This window comes from Eulemur rufifrons, chromosome 7 (genome assembly GCF_041146395.1).
Source record: "Eulemur rufifrons isolate Redbay chromosome 7, OSU_ERuf_1, whole genome shotgun sequence".
Classification (NCBI taxonomy): Eukaryota; Metazoa; Chordata; class Mammalia; order Primates; family Lemuridae; genus Eulemur; species Eulemur rufifrons.
In genome coordinates, this window is record NC_090989.1 from 120,721,233 (window position 1) to 120,744,971 (window position 23,739).

The 23,739-nt window shown below is 45.5% G+C and overlaps 1 protein-coding gene across 1 annotated transcript in view; it reads right to left on the reverse strand.

Annotated features, from left to right (window-relative positions):
- Nucleotides 1-23,739, reverse strand: part of EPHB1 (EPH receptor B1) — a 414,325-nt gene that overhangs the window by 63,700 nt on the left and 326,886 nt on the right. Inside the window, exons 8-10 of the mRNA XM_069473212.1 lie at nucleotides 21,019-21,127; nucleotides 20,118-20,182; nucleotides 8,022-8,144 (exon numbers count right to left, since the gene is read on the reverse strand). Coding sequence (XP_069329313.1) covers nucleotides 8,022-8,144; nucleotides 20,118-20,182; nucleotides 21,019-21,127 — 297 coding nt within the window. The remainder of the gene's footprint in view (nucleotides 1-8,021; nucleotides 8,145-20,117; nucleotides 20,183-21,018; nucleotides 21,128-23,739) is intronic.

Sequence of the window (23,739 nt, forward strand, 5' to 3'; positions counted from 1 at the left end):
AAACGTGTTCTCCTTGGGCATGATGGATTTTGTGGTTGGTTACTTTGGTGGTCATGGTGTCCTGCTCTCAGAAATATGCTCTGCCAAGACTTCAAGATGGGAATTCTGTAAAAAGAGCTCCTTTCCTGTCTGGCAAAGAAATGACTTCATATTCTCCAAGCCAGGAGGTTTTCAAAGCGCCAGTTGCAAAGGATGTCACTTAATACCTAATCCTTGTTGAGAGATTGTGTTCACCCTAGTAATTAAGTGGCCCTTGAGCACAGTTGGGAGGGAAACTGGTAGTGAGCAGAGGAAGAAGCGTCACGTCTACTCCCAAACCACACCTGAGTCATCCGACGTGGGCAGGCCCTTTACTTCTCCAGGACTGAGCTTTCTCATCGCTATACAATACAAAGAAGTGATAAACTATGCTGCCTTCCTAGCAGGTGTTGAGAGAAGTCTAGGAGAAAGTACTTTGTAAACTACAAACTGTTCGAAACACATGAGGGTGGTGATTTAAAAAAAGACAAAACAGAGTGAGAAGGGCAATGTAAAGGGGAGGGGGGCCCTACTGGAAGAGAAAAGGGAGTAATAGTAGGTTTTGGGGACCTTATGAGACTTAAGGATGACTGACGCAAGACATACCAGAGCTTGTTGCCAGGGGTCATGGTCCCCCTGCCAGGTGCCTGGGCATGGAGGGTGTCCCCAGATAAGCCTGGGACTCTAAGGTCTGGGATCTCTGGCCCTTTGGCATGCCACGGCCTCGTAGGGAGGTGGGAGTCGGTAGGTTTACTGCCATTATTACTAACAGAAAATCAAGACCTTGTGTCGCTTGCAATCTAAGAAACTGCTGTTACCTGTGCTCTTGACTTCAGGGACATATATATCTTCAAGGAACTATTTTTGCTTTTTGATAATTTTCCTGTAATTAAGGCCAGAACTTGATGTCTGTGGTACTTTGATTTGCCATAATCTGAACTCTAAAGAGCTTCCTTTTATATGAGCTCCAAATCATGGCCATAATTTTTTTTCATTTTTTAGTGAAAATTTATAATACCTAAAAAATGCTTTTGACAAATCTAGAGTTAACATTATATTTAAAATAGGTGCTTATTGAAAATGATTCTGTTGGGTAGTGGCTGTGTTGATTCTCTTCATGCAGATTTCTTACCAACAGTAAAGGCAGCCAGCCTCATTTTGGTCTGGGTGGACTGTGGTTGGCACACATCTTTGCAGCTGACCCTGGGTCCACTCCTATAGCCAAACTTCTACTTGGTTAAGACCCAGATACAGCTTCAGGCCAGTCTGGTGGCCAGTGGCCCTCAGCAGTGGTTCTCAAAGTGTGGTTCTTGCCCAGGGGCATCAGTATCGCCTAGAAAATGCATATTCTCAAGCCCCACCTAGACCTACAGCGTCAGAAGCTCAGTAAGTGGGCCGTGTGCCCTGGGTGCTAACATGCCTCCATCTGAGACTGATGCTGCCTCACAAGTTTGAGAACCACAGCCCTCAAGGCTGTCAGCTGAGGGTAATTTAACCAGTTCCTGTAAGCGTCCTCCCAGAAAAGTGCTGAAATTATTCCCTACAAGTTTCAGCTTCTTGCCAATTCCTCGACAAAATGTGGAAGAGAGAAAAAGTGGTTCAGCAGCATTAAATGTCTCAACTATTATATATAAAATCAAAAGAAAAGAATTTTCAATTTTTGAAAATGAAACATCCACCTGCCAGCAGGTATTTCAAGCAATAGCTGTTGGTCATGTGCAGCTTGAATCTACACACAATTGTACTTTTTTTTTTTAGCAGCATTTTGAAGTCACAAACTGCCTTGGGGGGGAAAAAAGGAAGGCAGAGCTACTAGTTATTAATTCAAGCTTACCCCAGAAATGAAATTTTTAAAGCATAAATTTAAATTCAGTTTTAAAGTATGATTTCCAGCAAGTTTTGACACACTAGTCTATGTGGGATAAGTAGGTTATGTCTAAAGCAGGGATAGCAGAACCATGGTTTTCATCCCACCACCTCCTGACCCTGCATGGAGGACAGACATTACTAACTGATCACAACCATCTTCATCCTTTCAGCATAGTTCCTCAGATACCCATAACCAGGCTACTGGAGGTGGCACATGAGATGGAACCTGCTTGACAGCCATGGTATCCACAATACCTAATAAATGCCCAGATGGTAAGGGCAAAATTGTTTTCTCTTTTCTTGTAGCTTTTTGTGGTTCTTAGATAACTGCCTACCTATATATCACATACGTGCATATATGTGTACATATACACACATATATTTTGTGTATGCAATGAGCTTATTTTCATAACATAAGCAATCACATATAGTTAAAAATGCTAAATGTCTCAGTCCTTATGTTTTCCTTCTTAAGGCAGATAACTGGTCACACTTAGCAGAGGAGAACCAGAAGATGGAACCAGGGTATTTTATGAAGAACATGTTCTCTCCAAGGAGTGTGGGACGGTCTTTGCAGCATCACCATATGCAGATAATGAATTCTAGGGACAGTATCATAATTCCCAGAAAAGAGGCCTGGGCATTGCAAACTGCTAGATGGAGTTTGCCATCAGAAGCAATGCCTTGTATATTGAGCTGCTCTTTTCCACAGCAACCGAGGTGGCAGCTGGCGTGGGGGTTACACTCACCAGATCTAGATCAGCAATAACTGGGTTAAAATACTAGCTGTATCAAGAACTCAACTGGCAGCACAACCTTCGGCAAACCATCCTCTTAATGTTGATTTCCTCACCAGCTACAAGCAAATACATACACTCTAACTCAAAGGGCTGCTAGGAGGGTTAAATGAGGCAATGCTTGTGATGTATGTAGGGTAGTGTCAGGCAAACGGTGAGTGTTCAAGATATGCTAGCTACTTTAATTATAATTCCTGGGGACATTTCTATGATTTCCTCTCCTAGAAACTCTTCCTGCTGTGACTCTTACCCAGTATGGAGCCCGTTCTCACTCTGAATGACCCCAGGAGGGTCAGATTCGCAGATGACCTTTCTGCCAAATCATCCCGAAGGAAACCCATCCTCTTCTTCAAAGAGAGATGTGCTGGCTCTTTGCTGGCCTCACATGAGTAACCCCATCCCCATCCATACATGTCACATATTCCCTCACTGCACTGTTCTCACTCAGACTGCTCACTGTAAGCTTCCTTGTCTCTCACAACCAGCCATTGCATATTTATCAATTAAAATACAATTGGCACATCCTCTCCTAGATAACAACTTCTGGTGACACTGCTACCTACGTAATCATGCACTTGACAGTCATGCTCACACTGTGGCATACAGTTATACAGGTTGCACACTGCACAACCCAGAAGTGCCATTCATGCTATAGAGCCCGATCATACATGGTAGCCCTGGTTTATGCTCTGAGCAAGTCTACTGATCAAACTGATCAGAATTAACCAATGCATTGGAGTTGATCTATGAGATGACTCATATTAGTCAGATTCATGGTAACAATGAGCTGATATTTTTCAAAGATACCAGGGTGGCCTGCTGCCCTCTCTGAAGAGACTTCAATTACCCCCATTATCTGCTGGGAGAAGAGGAAGGCTTGGCTTTCCTTACTCTGGTGGGCTGCTTTCAGAGCACCAAACCATTCGCGATCTCACTCCACCTCTCCAGTCTCTCTGCATTCTCCCAAACTTTACCTGGTTCTACAAATTTTTATCCCCTGCCATGTTTTCCCCCCAAAGACCTACTTTTATTCACCATATACAACAAATATTTAATCAAGCACCTAGGTGCTATGCACTAGGCCAGGTACCAGAATAAAAAAAAAACATATATTCCCCTGCTCCCATGGAACTTTGAGCCTTGTGAGGAAAGATGGACATTAAGCACACAAGGACATAATAAATAATAATTAATTATTGTCTTCTTGGGTGTTGTCACACCTAGCTCACAATTACTGTTTATTAATCCTTTGTTCAGCATCAACAACTTTAGGAGAAACTGTGGCAATTGATGCAATTCTTCAACCTCACAGTTCCTAGATTTTATGCCATTGGCCTTAACTCACATGTGCACCCACCACTCTCCACACCCTGGGTGCCAGGCAGCCTTACTCTCTCTTCAAGCTGTTGAACCTGGTGCCCTCATTTCTGGCCACAACCACTATGCCACCTCTCCCCATCAACTCTGGGCACCAAGCCCACCGTCACTCTATTCACCACATTTGTTTGGATACCCCCAGTCTGGATAAGTTTAGTTACTTTTATGCAGCCTTCCTTCCCACCACTGATTCCAGCATCAACCAACTCAAAACCTCTCCACACGTCTAGCAAAGCCCCATAACTCGTCTCCATGCCCCCAAGGTCTTACCCACCCTTTCCCGTCATCCTCTTCCACTCCAATCCAAACACAGCATTTATCAGATTCAGATCCCCAGAACCACATTCCTATCACCCACCCTGGTAAGAACCTACTTTCTATGGGATAAAATTGGCACAGCAACCTCTGGGTACCTAGGCCCCAGCCTGATTCTGCAGACTCTGTGCTCAAACCTTGCGCATAGGAAACCCCTCCCCAGCAGCCTTCTCTGCCTTGGCTCTCAGGACGTGCCATACAGTATCAGCCCACCCACGGTCTCCACCTCCTCAGGTCCCTCTCCCCTGAGTCCTCCTCTGCCATCTCCAGGGCTACATGTTCTCTGGGCCCTTCTGCTTAGCTGTAAATCACTACCCTCCTCTCACTGAGTGTCACAGTGTGTCTGTGTACTAGACAATAACCCCTGCATAGCAGGAATTGTTAGGCATCGAGTGTATTTTCCCAGCATTGACCACAGTCACAGGCACAGAAGCAATGTTTAATGAAGAAGGACCTTCTTGAACTCTTAACTTAATCCCTCCTGCAACAAACATAGTCTTCTCCTCTGGCTCTATATTCAGCAGGCATAGGCTGGTTGTTCTGCAACCTCTTTGAAATAAACCTGCACAGTCTGGAGGGCAGCGGGTGTCGGTGAGTGTTTACCAGCTCTCCAGAAAAGAAAGAAAGAGAAAGAGAGAGAGAGGGAGGGAAGGAGGGAATGAATGACTCATGTGTAGCATTTGCCAGTTCCCATGGTATAAATACTCCTGCCATGGCTGATGTCAAGCCACCAATATGATGTCACTGAACACGAGACTGGAAAGAGATGCACACAATCAATCGGTTTTTGCAAACTAGCGCAGGCTGTTCAGTGCATCACTGCTGGGAGGGCATGTTCATTTTCATCCTTAAATCATTTCATCTCCTCTCATCACTGTCTCATTCTCTAAATATATTTCATAAAAACTTACTTTTTCTACTGGTTTTTATCCTTGAAGGCTCAAGCCAAAGTCATTCTTTGTGGCCTTCCTGATACCCCAGCCTCTCCCAGAACAAGGAGCTGAACACGCCTCTGTGCAGGCCCAGCACTTTGTGCGTGCCTGTGCTGTGGACAGCGTCAGGTAATTAGCTGTTTCCGGCCTGCTTGTTTCCCACTAAGTCTGTCAGCGCTCTGAGGGGCAGAACTGTTACTGCATCTCTAGAATTCCACATCCAGCATGTAAGAAGGACGCAGTAAAAGCTTGTTGAGGGAAGGAGAGAAGCTAGGAGGAAGTGAGAAAAAAATAAAGGAGGAATAAATGATTTCTGGTTCTTCTTTTCATGTTTTGTTACCATTTTGCAACCCAATTTTGCCCCCTGTTCAAAATTTCCCAGGTGGCTAAAAGAAGCAATTGCCGATTACACTGTATAAATCTTAGAAAATTCCTTACTTTTTTAAAAAAAATTAACCTTCACACCAGCTCTTTTAGCACAAAGTGGAGTAAACTTTGGTGAGGCAGGGTGTGGAGGAAGTGAGGGTGATGAGAGAGGAGGAGAAAACTGGAGAAAGATTGGCTCCCCCCAGGAGTGTCTTGTGATAAAATTGCATCGAGTTATTCACAGTAAGTTGACATCCATACGGATTAGCTCTGAGATGTTCTGAATCATGAAGAGCTGGGTCTCTGGTAGAGGGTGGCCAGCAGTAAGTGGGCAGAGGTCTTCGGACCATGTGGCTGGACATCACAGAAACCGCTAAATGCATCAGTCTCCCCCCAGTACCATGGGAGCCACAGAGGGGACTGCACCTTCTCTGAGCAGAATGCACAAGCCTGGAGCACTGGCAAATGCTACACAAGTGGAGGTGAAGGACAGAGCAGGACTATCAATTGTCCCTTTGCAGGCATCTGACAGCTGGTGAGCTCACCTGAAATTGTAACTACCTAGTAGGGTCATAAAGGGAAAACGCTCTTTACTCCTCCCCTGACGAAGGCAGGAGGGGGCTGACATGTGCTGTCTGGGATGAAATGCAGTCCACAACACATCACTCTGAGCACGTGACATAAATAACAACATTAAAATCACTAGCACCATTACTGCAAGTCATAACAACAATTAGTAATGCGGGCAAACAGAGTGCAGGACTGAAAGCCCGCCTCCCCAACGCTCCTTCAAGTTTACTGGAGCAATTTGAGTCTCTAGGAGTAATCCAATTTATCTGGTATCCAGCCTTCCAAGGAGTGATCCTTAAATATGTCAGCGTCTAAGGAGGAAGAGAAAATTATCTTGCACAGAAGTGAAAAGTCGTGGTTCAGTAACATATTTAATGAAAGTCAATGGGACATGCACATGGACTCGTGTGGATCAGATTCTGGTCACCCAGCTGGAACTTCCGAGGGGTTGGCAGGAGGGGGTGGCGTGACCTGACAGGGAGGGTTCCAGCACCCACCACGTTGATGCGGAAAGAGGTGTGAGGACAAAGCTCTTCAAGAGAGAACCCAGAGCATGAAAATGCAGCCTAATGGGGCAGGCTTTCAAATGTGACTTCCAATTTCACAAATGGCTTTTTGACCCCGAGTGCATTAAGAGAGGCAGTGAACGGAAGGATGGTGGCATTCCCTCTAAGGATAATATATGAAGTAGCTGTCTGTAAGACTTTGACTAAACATATTTTATTGAGTTTAAATATTATTGAAAGAGACAACCCCATGTATCTCCAAATATTGATATGAATAATGCACCTATAGACTTAGTAACCTGAAAGAAGACTACAACACATTAGTGAAAAGAGCTTAGACAATGGCTAAGAAGAACTGCAGAAGAAGAAAAGATAAAGAATTTTGTAGAAGAAAATAGAAGTAGGGAGAGGGACACAAATCAAACACATCTTTTAGGAAGATTCCTAAGAGACAGTAAAGAGATTTCTTTTAAAATAGTGATATTTTGAGATGTTTTATTTCATTTGCATTAATAAGGCTCAGTCCATTCCCAAATTGACTCAACTACCAACCCATTAAAGAAAGATGAAAATTCTGGATCGATCTTTAGGCAAAATTTCCTGACACCAGTTCAGGCAGTGAGTTCTACATTGTTCTGGGTTTCTGTTCCAATGCAGGAAGATGGATGAGAACACAAACGTTCCTTATGAGTGAAATTCGCCTTGTGTTACCATCTATACCATAGATCTTTTGTAGAAAATATGGCTATGGGTTGACTTTCTTCTGGAAGCAGTGGTCTCTCTTCTATTTATCGTGGTCTGTCTCCAAATACATGTGCATAGGAAAAGAAGAACTCAAAGTATGGCAAGAAATCTTGGCCCTAAGCCATTGAGATATCATTCTTAGTAAGTAGGATACTAGATTCAGCTTCTAAAAGTTTATCTTTCTTTCAAAGTCTTCTACACCAAGTACCCTCCGTCTCTCTCCTTACCTTCCTTAGATGGTCCATTTCCAGAACTATTTTTGAATATTTTAAAACTATGGCTGACTTCTCTGCAATACCAGACAAACTTGGCCACCAGGATCAAGGTCCCCAGAAGATCCCAAGTGATGTTCCCTCTGTGCTCTACACACACACTGGAGATGCGTCAGACTCATCTTCTAGGAGAAAGGAGGCAGAAGCTCTCTTTCTAATGGGATGGCTTTTCATGCTGCAAGAGAACACTTAGAGTGGTGGGAAGAAAATGTCTGGACACTAAGCAAACAGAAATGAGGGAGGGGAGAGCCATACCTGCTCCAATGACTTCTTCTATTTTCACAAAAGATACATCAATCTCCTTGGCAAACTCCCGGACAGCTTCATTGGGGTCCTCATAAGTGAAGGGGTCAATGTAGATCTTCATCCCTGGGGAGCCTTTTTGGAGAAGATAAGCAGGGTTAACATCCCAAAGAGGACATAGTGGTCATTAAGCACCGCTGATGTTCCCAGCACTACGGGTATTCCTGGGAGGACCTCTCCCACACAGCAGGCCGCCACCTCCCTCTGCCTCTCCTCCTCCCATCCTCCTTCCCTCTGGGCCATTCTAGCCTGGTTCTCTGTCCTCTACTTCTCCTCCATATTTTCTTCTCTTTTTGAGCTCTTGATGAAATGTGGAACAGATTACTTATAAGTGACAGATCGGGACGGGTTCCCGCACCAGGAACTCACAGAAGGCAAAGAAGCTGATTGATGCCAACCAAATACATTAGCAGAAAAGTGGTGGTAAAATGGTAGGGTAGATATCAATATTTATCAACCTGACAACTTTCCTGAGAGGAGGCCACCGTTAAGGTTATAACTGACGGCTGTGGTGCAGCCGCAAGAGGGATGAGGACAGATTTTTTAAAAAGAGAGAGAGAAATTGCTGTTAGAAAAACATCAAGATGGAAGGGCTGAGACAGTATACCAGAAGAGAAAATGTGAAAAGAAAAGCTTAGAAAATACTAATAGAGAAAAGAGCAAAGTTTACATAGAAAAAATGAGGTGGAATGAAAGAAAAATGGTAATTGAAGCTTCATACCTTCAGACACACTGAAGTATGAAAAACGAATAAAATGGTGAAAGAGAAATACATAAAGGAATATAGACCTTGTCACTGACATATACAGTGGCAAGATAAATAGGTATGCATGGGGACAAAGTACAGAATTGTCATTGCAGAAAAAATAACATTCAAAAAATGGTGGAGAAGAGACCAAAAAAGTAAATGGAACCCAAGAAACAAATGGATTCATTTATAGTGTAATTTTTCAACATGTTCGATGTGTCATTAGACAAAGTACAGAACTTGTTTTCATGGTGGTGGGTGGTGGAAAGGCAGGGACTTGGGGGTGTGTTCTCGGGCCACTGACCACCGTGGGTCATTAAGCAGGCTTAATCTCCCTGAGATTAGCAAGTAAATAATGTCTAGGTGACCACCTGCTTCAGAGTTGTCCTACCCTGGGGAGGTGGGTCAAGGGAGCTGTGTTATTCCATACTGATTCCCACTGCTCCCCCACCGATTGGTCAGGGGCTGCTCAGCCTGCTGTACGGGTAGGTGGGGAGGCTGCAAGCACTGAGGCAAAAGACCCAGATGCCACAGGTAGAAGCCAGCCAGTGTGCAACTGGCAACAGCAGATGCACTCAAAATGCAAAAGGGACAGCAAGCCCGTGTCAACAAGCTGTGACTTCTCCCAAATTATGTGCAGTGATGAGAGAGGAGGTAAGAAGCCCAGGAGCTGTGACCCACAGGTGAGTCCAGAACTCCAAGGCCTTTTGCTAGCCCCACATAATATGGTAAGTCTGTACACCTCTCTGAGCAGTTTTCTCCTCTGCCAACAGAGAGGATGATACCTCCCTCTCAGGGTGGTTGTGAGATTAAAGAACTTATTGCTAGTGACATAGCCAGCACAGTGTCTGATGTACGGTGAGGACTGAAAGACTCATTATTATTATCAGTAAATTGTTCTAGGAAGTGTTTGGGGAGGTAGGAAGGGGAAGCCGGTGGGGTGGGCCAGTGGGGGATGTAAGCCGTTTAGGGTTATATTAGTTACTTTAGAAATAACTACCTTGTTATTTTAGATCAAGGGCTTTTAAACAATGTATGCTAAGCTGTCTTACAGGAACTTTTCCATGGAAACTAATTAAGCAATCTAGAAAGCGCTGTAATGAATGGTTCGCAAGTAAAGATATATATAAGGATGAATGGGAAAGGATTCCAAGTTAATGAGCTTTACAGATATTGGCCACACTCAGTTCGAGGAAGGAGCTATTCCCAGAAGGGAAAGGGCTCATCTCTTGATGGTGCCAGGATTCTTTTGGGCCAGTAATGTGCAACTACGTGCACTGAAATGGGAGAGTTTGCACTGTGATGACGGATGCAGTTTACTCACAAAGAGAGGTCTGCTGCTTTGCTGGCTTGTAGAACTAAGAAGGACACGTGTGTATCTGTGTGTGTGTGTGTGTGTGTGCGCGCGCATGCACACATATGTGTGATGCCGCAGCTGCTGCTCTGGGGCTATGGGCTTTGGTACCACTGAGGCCTTTCACCAGAAGCCAAGGAGGCTGCCTGGGGCCCAGAAATGATGCAACATCAGTTTAGGACATCTTAATTGCAGCAACTATGCAACAGTAGGAACGGTACTCATGTTCCCTGAAATTGAGGAAAGCATTGCCACACTGGGGAAGGGAAACTGAAAAAGTGAATCATAGGTCTAACGAATGGCTCAAACTCAATGCTTTTCCTCTAAGCAAAATCTGATTGTATGGACCGAGGAGATGGCCCTGGCTTCTGGCTGGGGCTGGAGTCTATATGCTAAGTCAGGAGCGTGATTTGGCCAAGTACATGCAGGTAACGGCTCCCCCTGCATCCACCTCATCTCAGAATGGCACTCTCCCCAGACCTCTCCTCCGCAGTACGGCTAGCCTTTCTCAAGTCCTAGAAAATGATGAGAAAAAAAATGCCTTTAGCTAGGCAGAACAGGTCATTTGTCTTTTGGCTCATTTTGTGTTTCTGCATAAATCCTGCATCAGCCTGTTCCTGCTCCCACTTGCCAGTGAGCAGTTTTTAATTATCAGGAAAATGGTATTTAGTGCAATGAATCACCAGACAGTGAACAAGGAATTCAAGTCAGCCAGAGTCAGGCATAGCCAAACATTTGGAGACAGGGCTCAGAAAACGTTCTCAGATTTGTGAGTGTTGGGGAAACATTATTAGTGGCAGTAATAATATCAGATGTAATATATCCCTAGAATAAAAGGCATTTCACAATAATCTGTACACTACTTCACATTATTGCTACTGCTAATGTAAATATCATTAACATGTTTATAATATCTTACAATTTCAGATTATTTTTATCATAGGTTACATACCTATGGCACAAAAGTGGCATGTATGGATCTAAACTTCTGATTGCTAGTTCCTTGAGAGAGAAGAACATCTTTAATTTTAAGATATTCAGGTGTACCAATTTCTGTTAAAGATCTAATTTTGAGACATATTTGTTCTTTGACTTTGAAATCCACTTACACTGTGGCTGGGATTGCCTAGAGTCTTAAAGAGCCACAGTCCCAGAATTGCCAAATCTTAAACATGAACCAAGCCTATAAATATATTAGGTTTGGAAAGAAATGACTTAGCCACTGTCCAGAGCCTTCTTGCATGGCATGGAGCAGTTCTTGAAGCAGAAGAAACTCCTGGCCATTGCCAGAGACCTACATTGATATATGAGAGTGCTCTCAAAAGTGAAGACAAGCTCTAGGACAAGCTCTGGGGATGCCAGTGACATGTGGGGGTGTATCTGGAAAGTCAGCAAGATGCATTTATAAGTGCCAGGATCTCAGGGAGGATCAGAAGGGGGCTGGGAAAGGGCCCATTCTAAACAGTAGGTGATATTTGGGGATTAAAAGCTGAAGGTTTTTATTTTTGCGTCTGTTTATGTGGTGAATTACATTTATAGATTTACGTATGTTGAACCACCCCTGCGTCTCTGGAATGAAGCCCACTTGGTCGTGATGGATTATTTTTTTGATAAGCACTTGGATTCGATTGCAAAGATGTGGAAACAACCCAAATGCCCATCAATTCATGATTGGATTAGTAAACTGTGGTATATGTATACCATGGAGTATTACTCAGCTTTAAGAAATAACGGAGATACAACATCTCTATGGTTCTCCTGGAGAGAGTTGGAACCCATTATATTAAGTGAAGTATCCCAAGAATGGAAAAACAAGCATCACATGTACTCACCAGAAAATTGGTTTCCTTGATCATCACCTAAATTCACATCTGGGAATGATACCAATTGGATATCAGACTGAGGTGGGGGGCGGGGGGAGGGGATGGGTGTATGCCTACATGATGAGTGTGTTGCACACCGTCTGGGGAATGGTCACGCTTGAAGGTGCTGACTCGGGGAGGGGGGGGTGCGAGGAGGGGATGGGTATATACCTACATGATGAGTGCAATGCACACTGTCTGGGGAATGGACACGCCTGGAGCTTTGACTTGGGGGGACAGGCGGTACATGGGCAATGTATGTAACCTGAACTTTTGTATCCCCCATAATAAGCTGAAATTAAAAAAAAAAAAAAAAAGAAGAATGCAAAAATACAAAAAAAAAAGGGGGGGGCAATAAAAGGAATTTATTGTACCTGTCCAGAAAAAAAAAAAAAAAAGCTGAAGGGAGAGGAGGCAATGCTCCTATCCAGGCCTCCCGGGCATCCAGAAAGTATAAAATCAGTAAAGTGGGTCAGTGGAGACCACGACTGCCCACACAGTTCCAGGGGTGCCAGGAAAAGCCCAGTGCCTGCCTCCCAGCTGGTAGAGGATTCCTAGAATCTGACAGCATGGTTTCAAAAATGTAGTATGTTAGGTTGTATTCAGTCATTAATATCTCTGTGTCCCTGCAGGTTTGGACAGAGCCATGGGAAAGTGGGGAGAGTAGGCCCCCTAGTTCCTCATTCTGGGTCCAAGGCAGACTTCGTCATCTTTGTGACTCACCAGATTTGGTCCAGATATCTAAGTACAAGACAATTTTATGAATTTAGGGATCTGCACATAAAGTCCAGTCATCCCTGGAAGGGACTTCATCCAATCCTCTGCCTCAGAACATTGATCACCCCTCCTTTTTCTCAACACTGACTAGCCCCCAACCAGCACTGTGTTAGGGGCTGTGGGAGCTATAGGAAAAACAAAGCTCATGAGGTTCTTCAGAACAGTGCTGGATAGTCCTGAGTCAGAACCCCACACCTGGAAATGGGTAGCCAGTGCTACAGAGACCAGGGAAGGCAGAAGGCTATGGATGCCAGTCTTCAAGATCAGAATCCTAAAAGCACCAAGACTTGAGTTGGCCTCGGAAGGACAAGTGGACATAGTACTGCATTGGAAAGAGAGACGCTTGGAGTGAGGCACAGCTCAGGGAGAGGCCTGGTGCTGCATGACTGGGAGAGCGAGACCAGCTTGCATGTGGAGGGAAGGGGAATCAGAGGCGGAGTAGCATTGGCGCACTAGCCTGGGAGAGCCTTGATTATCAAAGAAAGGCATTAGGACTGATGCCACGGGACACACAGAGGTGACAACTGTTCCATCAGCAGGGGAAGGATGTACTGAGAGCAGGGCATTGGGCGCTCATTTTGCTGGCAGGCTGCAGCATTTGCATGTGTTGTTGTAGGGAAGGGGACGGAGGCTCGAAAAATGACTATGAGGTTGTTGCAGTAATTAAGGTGCAAGATAACAGAATTTTCAACCTGCGATGGGAACAGCAGAAGAGGTATGAGAAATTTCAAAGGAAGAATTCATAGAAGTTGGTGAGCAACTAGACTTGAGGAATTAGGGAGGGACAAGACAAATCCAAATCAATGCGAAGACTTCTAGAATCATGTGGTACTGTTAGCCGGGTAATGGACTTTAGGAAAGAAGCCCTATTGTCAGGGTGAGTTGACACATGTGGTTTTAGACTTTGAATGTAGAAATGAAATAAGCAAGTGCCTAGAAGTTGGTCGGAAAACTCAGACTGGAAACAGAGCTAGAAGTGAGTACTTATACTTGTGGGTTTGGGAGGCACATGGTGGTAGGAGGGCTGAAGACTAGGCTGCTTCTTGCAGTCAACCCACCAGTAAAGGCTGATGAGCTTGAGAAACGTTTTGTTCCACCTACTTCTGAGGGCCAAGACCAGGACAATGAGTGGTTATCTTTTTCTATAGAAAGTAGAGATCATGGGTACCCAGTCTGGGCTTGAGGAGGAAGCTAAGAGGGGAGAGGACCCTCAGGGCAGGCAGCAAGTCTACATGGAAAAGTGGTGGGTCAGAGGAGGACCTTCCTGCCACCTTCTGTTTGGAAGTTTCACCATGTTTTCAGGACTTTCCCCTAAAATCACAGTTATTGCTGAATATCTATCTCTTAAAGAACAAAGTGGACCACAGCTGCTTCCTCTTGAGGAAGGTACTTGGGGGAAAAGGTTTGACATCTCCCTGCTTTGCGGGTATCAATGACCAGGACAGTAGGTCCTTCCCAGCAATGCCCCCCCGTTGGGGGCCATTGAAGTGCTGCCAGGAAGCCAAGGGTAATGGCTAATGATCTCAGGACCAAAAGAGTTAACATGGTTTCTTGAGGCTCTGGCTTAAAGCCAGCATCAGACACACGGTGAATCTAGCTCATTAACTTTATTTGACATTTAATAAGCACCCACTGTAAACTCAGCCACCTTTTGTACCAAGGAGCCTTTCCTCCTCTCCCCCTAAGTCCTCATTTACTCTGCTCGGTTTCTACTGCTGCTGTTACCCTCCAGAAGAGGGAGCCAACATTGCCGTGTTCTGCCTCCCGGCCCCAGGGACACAGTTGATCTGCACCTGGTGCCCAGGGTGATTTCCTGTGGGCTGGATGCTGTGTCCTCTGCAGTTCTGACACACAGGCACCACCCAGAATCAAGAAGCTGGGTGTGGAATCTTGGAGCCAGACATGTTTCTGGGTGTAATTTCGCCAATCTCCCACCTAAAGCAGGAATCCTCACTACAACATCCTTTACTGATAGCTATCTAGCCCTGCTTGGCTAGGGATAGAGAGCTAACCTCCCCACAAGCAGGCTGGCTCTTTGTTGGGCAGCTCCAGTCGAGGGGGCAGCTGCACAGCGACATCTCCTTTCCTTTTGTCATAATGCTTAACAATGACTCCCAGGTTCCTGCCTGGGTGTCTCCCAGCCCCAAACACTGGCCTTTCTAAGTCTCTCTGGCAACAGAGCAGGACTTGCCACTCCTCCACAGGCAGACTGCTCTCCTCTAGACAGCTACTTTGCAGACAATGTCCTTCTTGAAATGGGGTCCCCAGAACTGAGAGCATCACTTTAGATATATTCTTCCTGCACAGAGGATGCCATGTCTGTGTGTCACCTCTTCTGATTTGAACTTTAATCGGTCCACAGAGTAAGGCAGACCCAAGTTTAAAAACATTTCTTTTTCTTTTTTTTTTTTTTTTGCAAATTCCTAATTCTACAACTCTGAACAAGTTACTTGTCCTCTCTAGGCTTTCTTTCCTCATATGTGAAATGTACCCCATGGGGCTGTTAGGAGGATTAAATTAGTTAATATATACAAAGTGTTTAATACAGTAAATGTTCAAAATTGGTGGTTATTATTAGTAGTATTCTGCATCAATAGGAGTGCTTAACTTTTTTTTTTTTTATCAGCTATTGGTCACTGATATTAAGCATGTGGTCAACTAAAAACTTAATTTTTTTCCACACAAATAAATAGCAGATCAGGTCTCCTCCTATTTGTACTGCTTTATTTTTGTTTTAACCTAAACACCAGATTCCAGATTTATCCTGCTAACATTTTGTCTTGCAGATTTCAAATTAGCATTCAAAGCTGTTGGATGGTTCTGAATTTTGACTTAGCTTCTATAGTGTTAGTTATGCTCCCCAACTGTTACCTACAAACTCGATAAGCTTCCCTATGCTTGCACCTGACTCATGAATTTAAAACACAATCCAACAACCAGGAGATTGAATAGAACAAAGACTGGAATAACACTAGGGACTTCCTTCCTGGCTGACAGCGTCACTAACCTACTTTCTTTTGGTATGAAGACAAGCTCTGTATCCACTTAACAAATGCTTTCCTTTAGGAGAGCATAAAATATTTCCATCGGAATAAAAATTCACTACATCTGCAATTCCTCTTGAATTTACTAAATGTATAATCCTAGTAAATGAGATGAGGTTCCTATAATTTTTTCTTAATGAACCAGTGTTGGTTCCCAGTGATCACTGAATTCAAGTTTAAATGCCCAGAACCCATTGGCTTCATAGTTTCTCCAAGTGTTAGGCAGAGATCAAGCTCACACTCCTGTTCTGTAATCTCTGTGCTCTGCCTTATAGTCCTATGTGAAAATTAGGGTGTTTGCCAATCTGAAGTCTTTGGGTACATACCACATATGTTTGGGCTTTTCTCAAAGCTTAATGATAGTATAATGCTGTGATTTTATTTGCAGTTGCCTACACAGGGAGGTGATTCTGTCAGGGCTGCTTTCTGAAAGCCCTTGACTCCTTACGCTTTAACGAGTTCTCATCTTCCTCTCTCCTCACCCCACACATTCCACTCAGCTCAGAAACCAGGGGGGTGTCAACCACTATAAAATGTGTAGTGACCTAACCCATGTAAAACCTGACCATTAGCATTTCCCAAATGCAGAATCAACTGGAACTTTTCTAAAGATAGATTCTCAAGCCTACCTTTGCCCACTTAGGTCATCTAGGTGGCCACCTGGCCCACGTGGATTGTCTTATCCAGACAATTTTTAATCAGCCAGCACCTTCTGAGAACTGGCCCAGAAAATCCACAAGAACCCACTGTCTCTCTGGCTCACCCTGGACTTGGGAAGCCTACCCTTGAACACACATGAAGGGCTCCCAGGCCCTTTATCCAAGCATCCACCAGCACACCTGGGACACCTTCTCTTCCCAGCCTGCCTTCCAGCTAGTCTCTTTCCACCGAAATCTACACTCTCTTTACATTCCACCATGCTCCAGGCTCTTAGGAGGGACATAAACCAGTGCCCTGGAGACCACATTATGTTCTCAAATTTACCAGATCTGCCACATCTCAACTTCCTGGAGAGGTATTCTGTTTGCAGACATTTCTGTTATGTCTCCTTCAGCCTTTGCATCAGTATGAGGGGTGTTGTCTGGAAGGCAAGAACTGTCTACATCCCTGAAGCACCCTGTGCCCTGCCTGCAGGGAAGAGAGGTGGAGGCTCTCTCAGGTATTGGTGGATAAGCCAGGGAGCTGCTGCAGCCTGTCACTCCCAGGGCAGGAAGCCCTCAGCAGTCTAGGTTGCTGTCCACATCTCACAAAGGTACACATACGTGGATGGTCCTGGTATAGTTATGTGCACACATTCAGATCAGACATTATCAACCTTTCTGCCTCCTGCAGAGGGACCCAGAGGGGATATCCACACACCACCAACTAGGACATCTGGGATTAGTCCTGGAGTGATCCTCACAATCAGGCTGTGGAAAGAGCATAGACTTGGCAGCCAGACTTAGAGGGTGTGCAGCCCACCTCTGCTACCTATGCCAGTGTGACCTGGGTGAATCACTTAACCTTCCCAAACTAGTGCCTGTCTCCTACTGTGGTAAAGGTTGCACAAGTTTAAGTGAGCTTCCAGAGTAAGGTTCCCAATGCAAAGCACTGAGTAGCCTTCCCTAACCCATCACTCCTGCCCCTATCCCCTCTTTGGCCAGGCCCTCCCTCTATCATATCAGAGCCTGCAGTTTCCTCTTCTGTTATGCGTGCTGAGCCTCCCCCAGCTCAACAGTCCTTTGACCATGATTCTCCAACAGTAATAGCTTTAATCAGGGAGATGGATGTTCACAGGAGAAAATACACAAATGCAATTCAAGGCATGAGACTGGAAGTTGAGAGGACCTAGGTGCAAAGAGGAGCCCCATGTCAGGGATTGGATAAAAAGAGAATAGTTATGAATAGAAGGAAAGGACATTTATAAAAGGTGAACTGAATTAAAAGGACAGACATCTAAGGCAGCCAAGGGAGTGAACTCAGGCCCACAAAGAACTCTGCGTCCAAGTCCCGGGAAAGCAACTGCGTAGTTGTCAACACCGTGCCTTCAGCCGTCCTCTCTGGTCGCAGCAAGGCCACTATCACTGCAGACTGCAGATTGGTTTTTCTATGGACTCTGGAAACCAGGAAAGCCTCCCGCTGTTGGCCTGAGAGGTGGAAGTTCCCCAAAAGGTGGCTGTGGACATTTTGGAAGCATACCTTTGTGCACATGGACACTACGCAGTGGCCTGGCAGAGCCATGGCTCAAGAGCAGAATAGCTAAATTGAAGCAACCAAAAGGGCATCGAGTTATACCCAACTCGATGCTTGGGGACCCTCTGTACTGTACCCAAGGCATGGAGCCAAGGCTTAGCTTGCATGCCTCTAGAAAAGGGGCTCCCACCTAAGGCACCCTAAGGTATCTTTGGGTATCTTTAGACTTCAAAATGGGATTCCTCCTGTTGGACCCAATTTTGTATCCCTGTGGTCCTGACTGCTTTCAGGCTGATATAACCATCTCCAAATGTTTCATCCACAGGGTTCACAGATCCCAGATCTGATGTGGACCTTATGGTAGCTCATCATAACAAGGAGTCAGCCCAGAGCAAGGGCCAGGGGGCAATGTCAGAATCCTGAGGCAGAGGCGGGGAAGCAGGGAGAGGAAGAAAGCCCTAGAGGTAATTCTGATGCATCCCAGGGGATGCATCATCACTTGACAATCACGGGTGCACCAAAGAATCTGTTTTTCAGCTAGGGAAGCCAAGGCCCTGCCTGGAAGTGCTAATGTACAGGTTAACATAAGAAAAAGCATCCGTAGATTATGCCACGAGGCAGAGTCAGGCCATAGGAAAGGAGAGAGAACACAGTAGGTTGATCCCTCTGAAACCAGTGACAATGGAGGCCCAGGGTGGCCTGGAAGGGGAAAGAAAGAGGGGTAGACAGGGCTGTGAGTTTAGCAGGAGCTGTGTGTGTGACCTTAGGTAGAGCCCTCGTTTGGGCTGGGGATGGTGGGGGCTGCCTGGACCATGGTGGAGAGCAGCCATGCCCTGAGCCAGTGCCCAGTCCACAGCTCCTCCCAGCAATGACACCCTGTGCAGCAGCCCAGCGCCAGGGGCTTGGTCCCCTACCAACATGTGGCAGGGTCTTGACTTTGGATTGAAAGCCATGTCTACAGAATGCCCTTTGTGCTGCCCAAGTCAGTACCGGCCACGCTGGAACACAAGCTGCTCCATAGTACAGTTGCTGCTGTGAACGTCCTAGCATCACTTTCCCAGCTCAGGGAAGCTGGGATAAGGAGCAGTCTGGTCCATGGGAACTTTCGCCTTGGAGTCCATGTTCGCTCCCAGAAGATCCCCTCAGGGAGGGCATACGTAGTGTGTGGGTGTGCCTGTGAGGCCTGTTTTCCCTACTCACTGCTGAGTGAACAGGAAGAAAAGGGCTTACATTGCAACAGGGGGATTGAGGTGGGCTGTGGCTTACAGAGGAAGCCTGTGGCCCAGCATAGCACAAAGTGCAGGGACAGATTTCTGAGGGCATCTGTGGATTCAAAGGGAGTTATTTAGAAACAGTCTGCCATAAAGGTATGCTGTAAGGGTCTGAGTGTGCCGCTTTCTGGAGGCAGGAAGGTGGCCCAACTGACCTAACAGGACCTTTTTCAGATCTTGCAATGTTGTAATTATAAAGACGAAAGATTCTGACATAGAACTTTTTGCTGCACATTGATAAAGAGAAATTTTAGTTATTAAAATGTTTTATATACATAGGTTTTTAAAAAGAGAGGGGTAGGATAATGAGTAAGAAAAACTTTTAAAGATACTGCTTAAAGGAAAACACTTGGGAGATATCCCAGCACTTTGGCCTCTTGGGCTCTGCTATCTTTTTAATTCCCTACATTCATGTTCTATGGCTTATCTGTGAATTTGGTTAACACATTCCCCAGCCGCTCAATTGGATAAGATAAGGCAGAAGATGTTAATAGAGAAGGCTCCATCTTTTCCCACTGAGTCTGATTTCAGAATTCATTGACTTGCTAAACTCAATCTTTTCCATGCATTCCGTGTCCTATGCAGGCTTATCAGTGCAGAAGATAATCTGCCCACCAGGCATCCAATGAGTGCCCACAATAGGCCAGGCAGCCTGTGGTCCCCAGGGACCTGCAGAGAGAGGCCGCTTCAGGCACTGGAGGCTGGTAGGGCACTTGCCATTGGGACCGGCCGGTCTGGCTACAAAGAGAGCTCTAAGCACTGGCCCACTTGACTCAGTGGCCCACCGGGGCTCAGGCAGTGGTGCCTGCTTTCTACTCACCTCGGCCCGTGCTGTAATGCTGGAGCTTATCACTGTACACGGCCTCTTTGCTATAAGCCCGTTTCCTGCGGATACAGAGAAGAGAGGGGCTTTCTTAGCCAGGGTGCACGCACATCCACCCTCTGCTCTATCAACCTCCACCCAGGCCTCATGTCCAGATGGAGGCTCATCAGGGCATTTCCCGGGACAGGGCACGGGGCAGCCCTCACTCTAAGATTTTGCTCCTGCCGTGGCCAGCATTCTGGAGGACCATCCCTCGCTCCTTTGGACAAATGGATCTGCTTCCAAGTCAAGGTCTTATAGCAGCCCGGCAGGGCAGTGGGCCCCCAGTCAGAGGGCAGCGGTGAGGAGGATGCAGAACTGCTTGGGAGGGAGGCAACTAACAGGGCTTTGTGCAGCAGAATCTGGGCTAACCACCAAAGCAGCAGCGTTAAAAATTCGCGAGGCCTTCAGGGCCAGCCTTTCTGCAAAACTGGGAGTTCCTCTTTTCCTTCCCGCCTCCTCTCCTGCTCCCCTGCCTTTTGCCGGCCGCTGAGGGCCTGAGCTCTCTAACTGGAGAATGGGCTGTGCTCAGGCTGTGATGCTCCAGTGGGTCAAACGCAATTTTGCAACTGTCACTCTGAAAAGCTGTTGTGTGTGAGGGGGGCTAAAAGTCTTGGCTAAAATGAGGTTGGAGGATGAATGCTGTTTACTTATATCTTTGCCTAGCGCGCATACACATTTTATCCCAGGCACAGAGAAAAATAAATAATCTGAAGAATTTCAGGCTGCCTGTGATTGAGGCGGAGTGATGATCGTGTCCGTGAATGGCCAGGCGTGTCTGGTCCACATGGGCCGGGAAGGGGCACATGGAGAGGGGCTTTCTGGGCCAGAAGACAGCAGGCAGGAGTGGAGGGCGTACCTGCTACAGACGATGGAGATGGCCACCAACGACACGACGAACACGACTCCCGCCGCTGCTGAGCCAGCAATCAGGGGCAGCTGCTCCCTCAGCTCTGACTTGTAATCATCTAGGTGACAAAACGGCATTAGAATGCTACCCACCTGCCGTGTGCCTACATCTGGTACTCAGTGCATGATACCAAAGACATGATACATGTATATACATATGTATGTGTATGTGTGTGTGCACATATATATATATATGTACAGTTTCTATGCATCAGAGCCGTGTACCTGACCACAACAAAGAGCAATATTTAACTCGCAAATAAACAAAAACAACCCAAAACAGAGGACAATGACAACAATAAAAATGAAACAGCAATGACAGAGAGAGAATCTGGGAACTAAGGGCTGATGACATTTGTCTTGGAGCAGAGATGACTCCAAGCTACATCCCCTCACTTGGAAGGTCCCTCAAAGGACTGTCAGCCATGCCAAGGATGATCCAATGGAGAGGAATTATCCAAATGAAAGCCACTGAAATATCTTCCAATGTATGAAGTTATTGAAATGCAGCGTAGCCAACAGATTCATGGAGCAGATATTCAAAGAGCATCCACAGTCAGCCAGCACCGCACTGCACCAGGTGCTGAGGAAGATGAAGAAATGCCTGAGAAATGGCCCAGCCCTCTAACCTCCCACTCAGGAAGAAAAGAATCAAGGCTTCTGCCAATTGTTAAAACCATGCTGTACTGCACATGTCAAACATGACTGTTTCTGGGCCCTTCCTCAGATCTACTGGATTGGAACCTCTGTGTGAAGAGCAGGGCATCTGCATGTTTAACAAACACTCTGGGTGACATTTATGTTCCTTCATGTTTGAGAACCATCCTTCAACCACATGGGTGGGGAAAGAGACTTCTAAGGACAAGGATGTTGGTTCTGGAAGCCTCCCACTCTATAGAAATCCATTTTTAAAGACTGGAGGTAGAGTCTCGGTTGCCCTCAGCTAAGAGCTTTTTGTAACACGTGTGTTTAAGAAAATAAATTTGGCACACTTATAATTTTGACTCAGACAGTACAAAACCAAGCTGTGTAACCAAAACATTTGTGCCCCCATCATATTCTGATATATAAATAAATCAATAAATAAATTTGGCAAAAAAAAATTTTTTTCAGGGCACCACAGTGAAGTGTCCTCAACAATGTACAAACTTCATAAAGCAATATGAAACATGAATGTATTAAAAAAAATTGGGCAGCTAAGTCATAGGTTAGCACACTGTAGCTAAGAGCAGTCCAGGACATTAGTGGGTCTGTCCCATGTGGAGGTCACCAGCTCAAAGTATGGCCATCGACCTTGGACAGGATTTTACAGGGTCCCCACAGCCCCGGTGACCCTGGCATTGATCAACCTTCAGACTACCTTTGCTCTGCTGACAGGCCTGCAGCCCCAGTGAACGTAATCACCACTGAGGGGTGAGCTTCAGTCATTAAGATAAATACTCCCAAATTTGGCCACTTACCAGAACTCTCTTACATCTAGCCCCTCTTGGGTTTGCAAAATTTAACTGCCAAATGTAAAAGGAATAGCCTTCTTGGGAGAAATTTGTTACTTCTTGATTTGTCTAGCAGAATTGCCAAGAGACCAGTGCTCAGAGCATTTTGAGTTTTGGGCTTTTAATCCTGTGTACCTCCTGATGCCAAAGTGCCTATAAATCTAGATGGTAAGTGAGGTGCAGAGAGGGGGACAGAGTCCTTAAGGAAAAAGAAGATAGTCTGTATCCTCTTCACACTAGCAGCATTATTAATCTGAATGAATTGGCTCACCTTTATACCCTATCTCACCATTCTCAAAATACAAGGGAAAACTCACCTAAAATAAACTCAAAACAGGTTGCAAACTCCAATCCTACAGGGGCTAGAAAGTTCACCCTAAAGCACCCAGGTTTGGATCTTTGGGAGACGGTGGGCACCACAGGAGGGCAGCTCCCTCCCAGATCTAAAGCAGGGTCCTCACTCCAGAGTGCCCACACAACCACGTTGGCTTCTCTTATAATTTTTCACAAGAAAATGAACATTCTGATTTGTACAAGAAACCATCTGATTTTTAAATGTTTCTAATTAACTTTAAAATTGTTTGAAAATACAATGTGAGTCAATATAAAACCTCAAGCCCTATCGAACACCCAGTCTAAAAGCGTTGGCCTAAAATAAAATGCTATGTTAAGGGCAGACTGTTTTCTTTATAATTTAACTAATTAAAGAAAAATTAAAAGCTTTCAATTTGGGAAATTAGGAATAGACTGACATTTGGAAAACTATCAGGAAACAGTTCAAAAGTGAATAATAAATACAGACAGACAGGTAGGTAGATACATAAACTCTGGCAAATGTCCAGCCGAGGGAGAGAGTGGTGGACGCGGTCAGAAGGATGCACCCACACACAATGCGAAAGCTACAGGGAAGTCAGATTTTGAGAACCATTGAAGGGAATAGTCTCGGAGGACTGGTGGAGATAGTTACAATAGAGAACTAATAAAGCCCAGAAGTAGAAGTATTTTTGGTGACAGGCTTTCTGGCCTTGAGGACAGCTTGGCTATTCTCTCTGGAGACACCTGAGCAGGACCTCCTGGTGGTCCCATGTGAAGTCACTTCAAATATTCTGAGATCTTGGGTGCATGAGATCACCACATCCCAAAATTTGTCTCTTTGTTTCCCTCCTAGAGACTTAGGC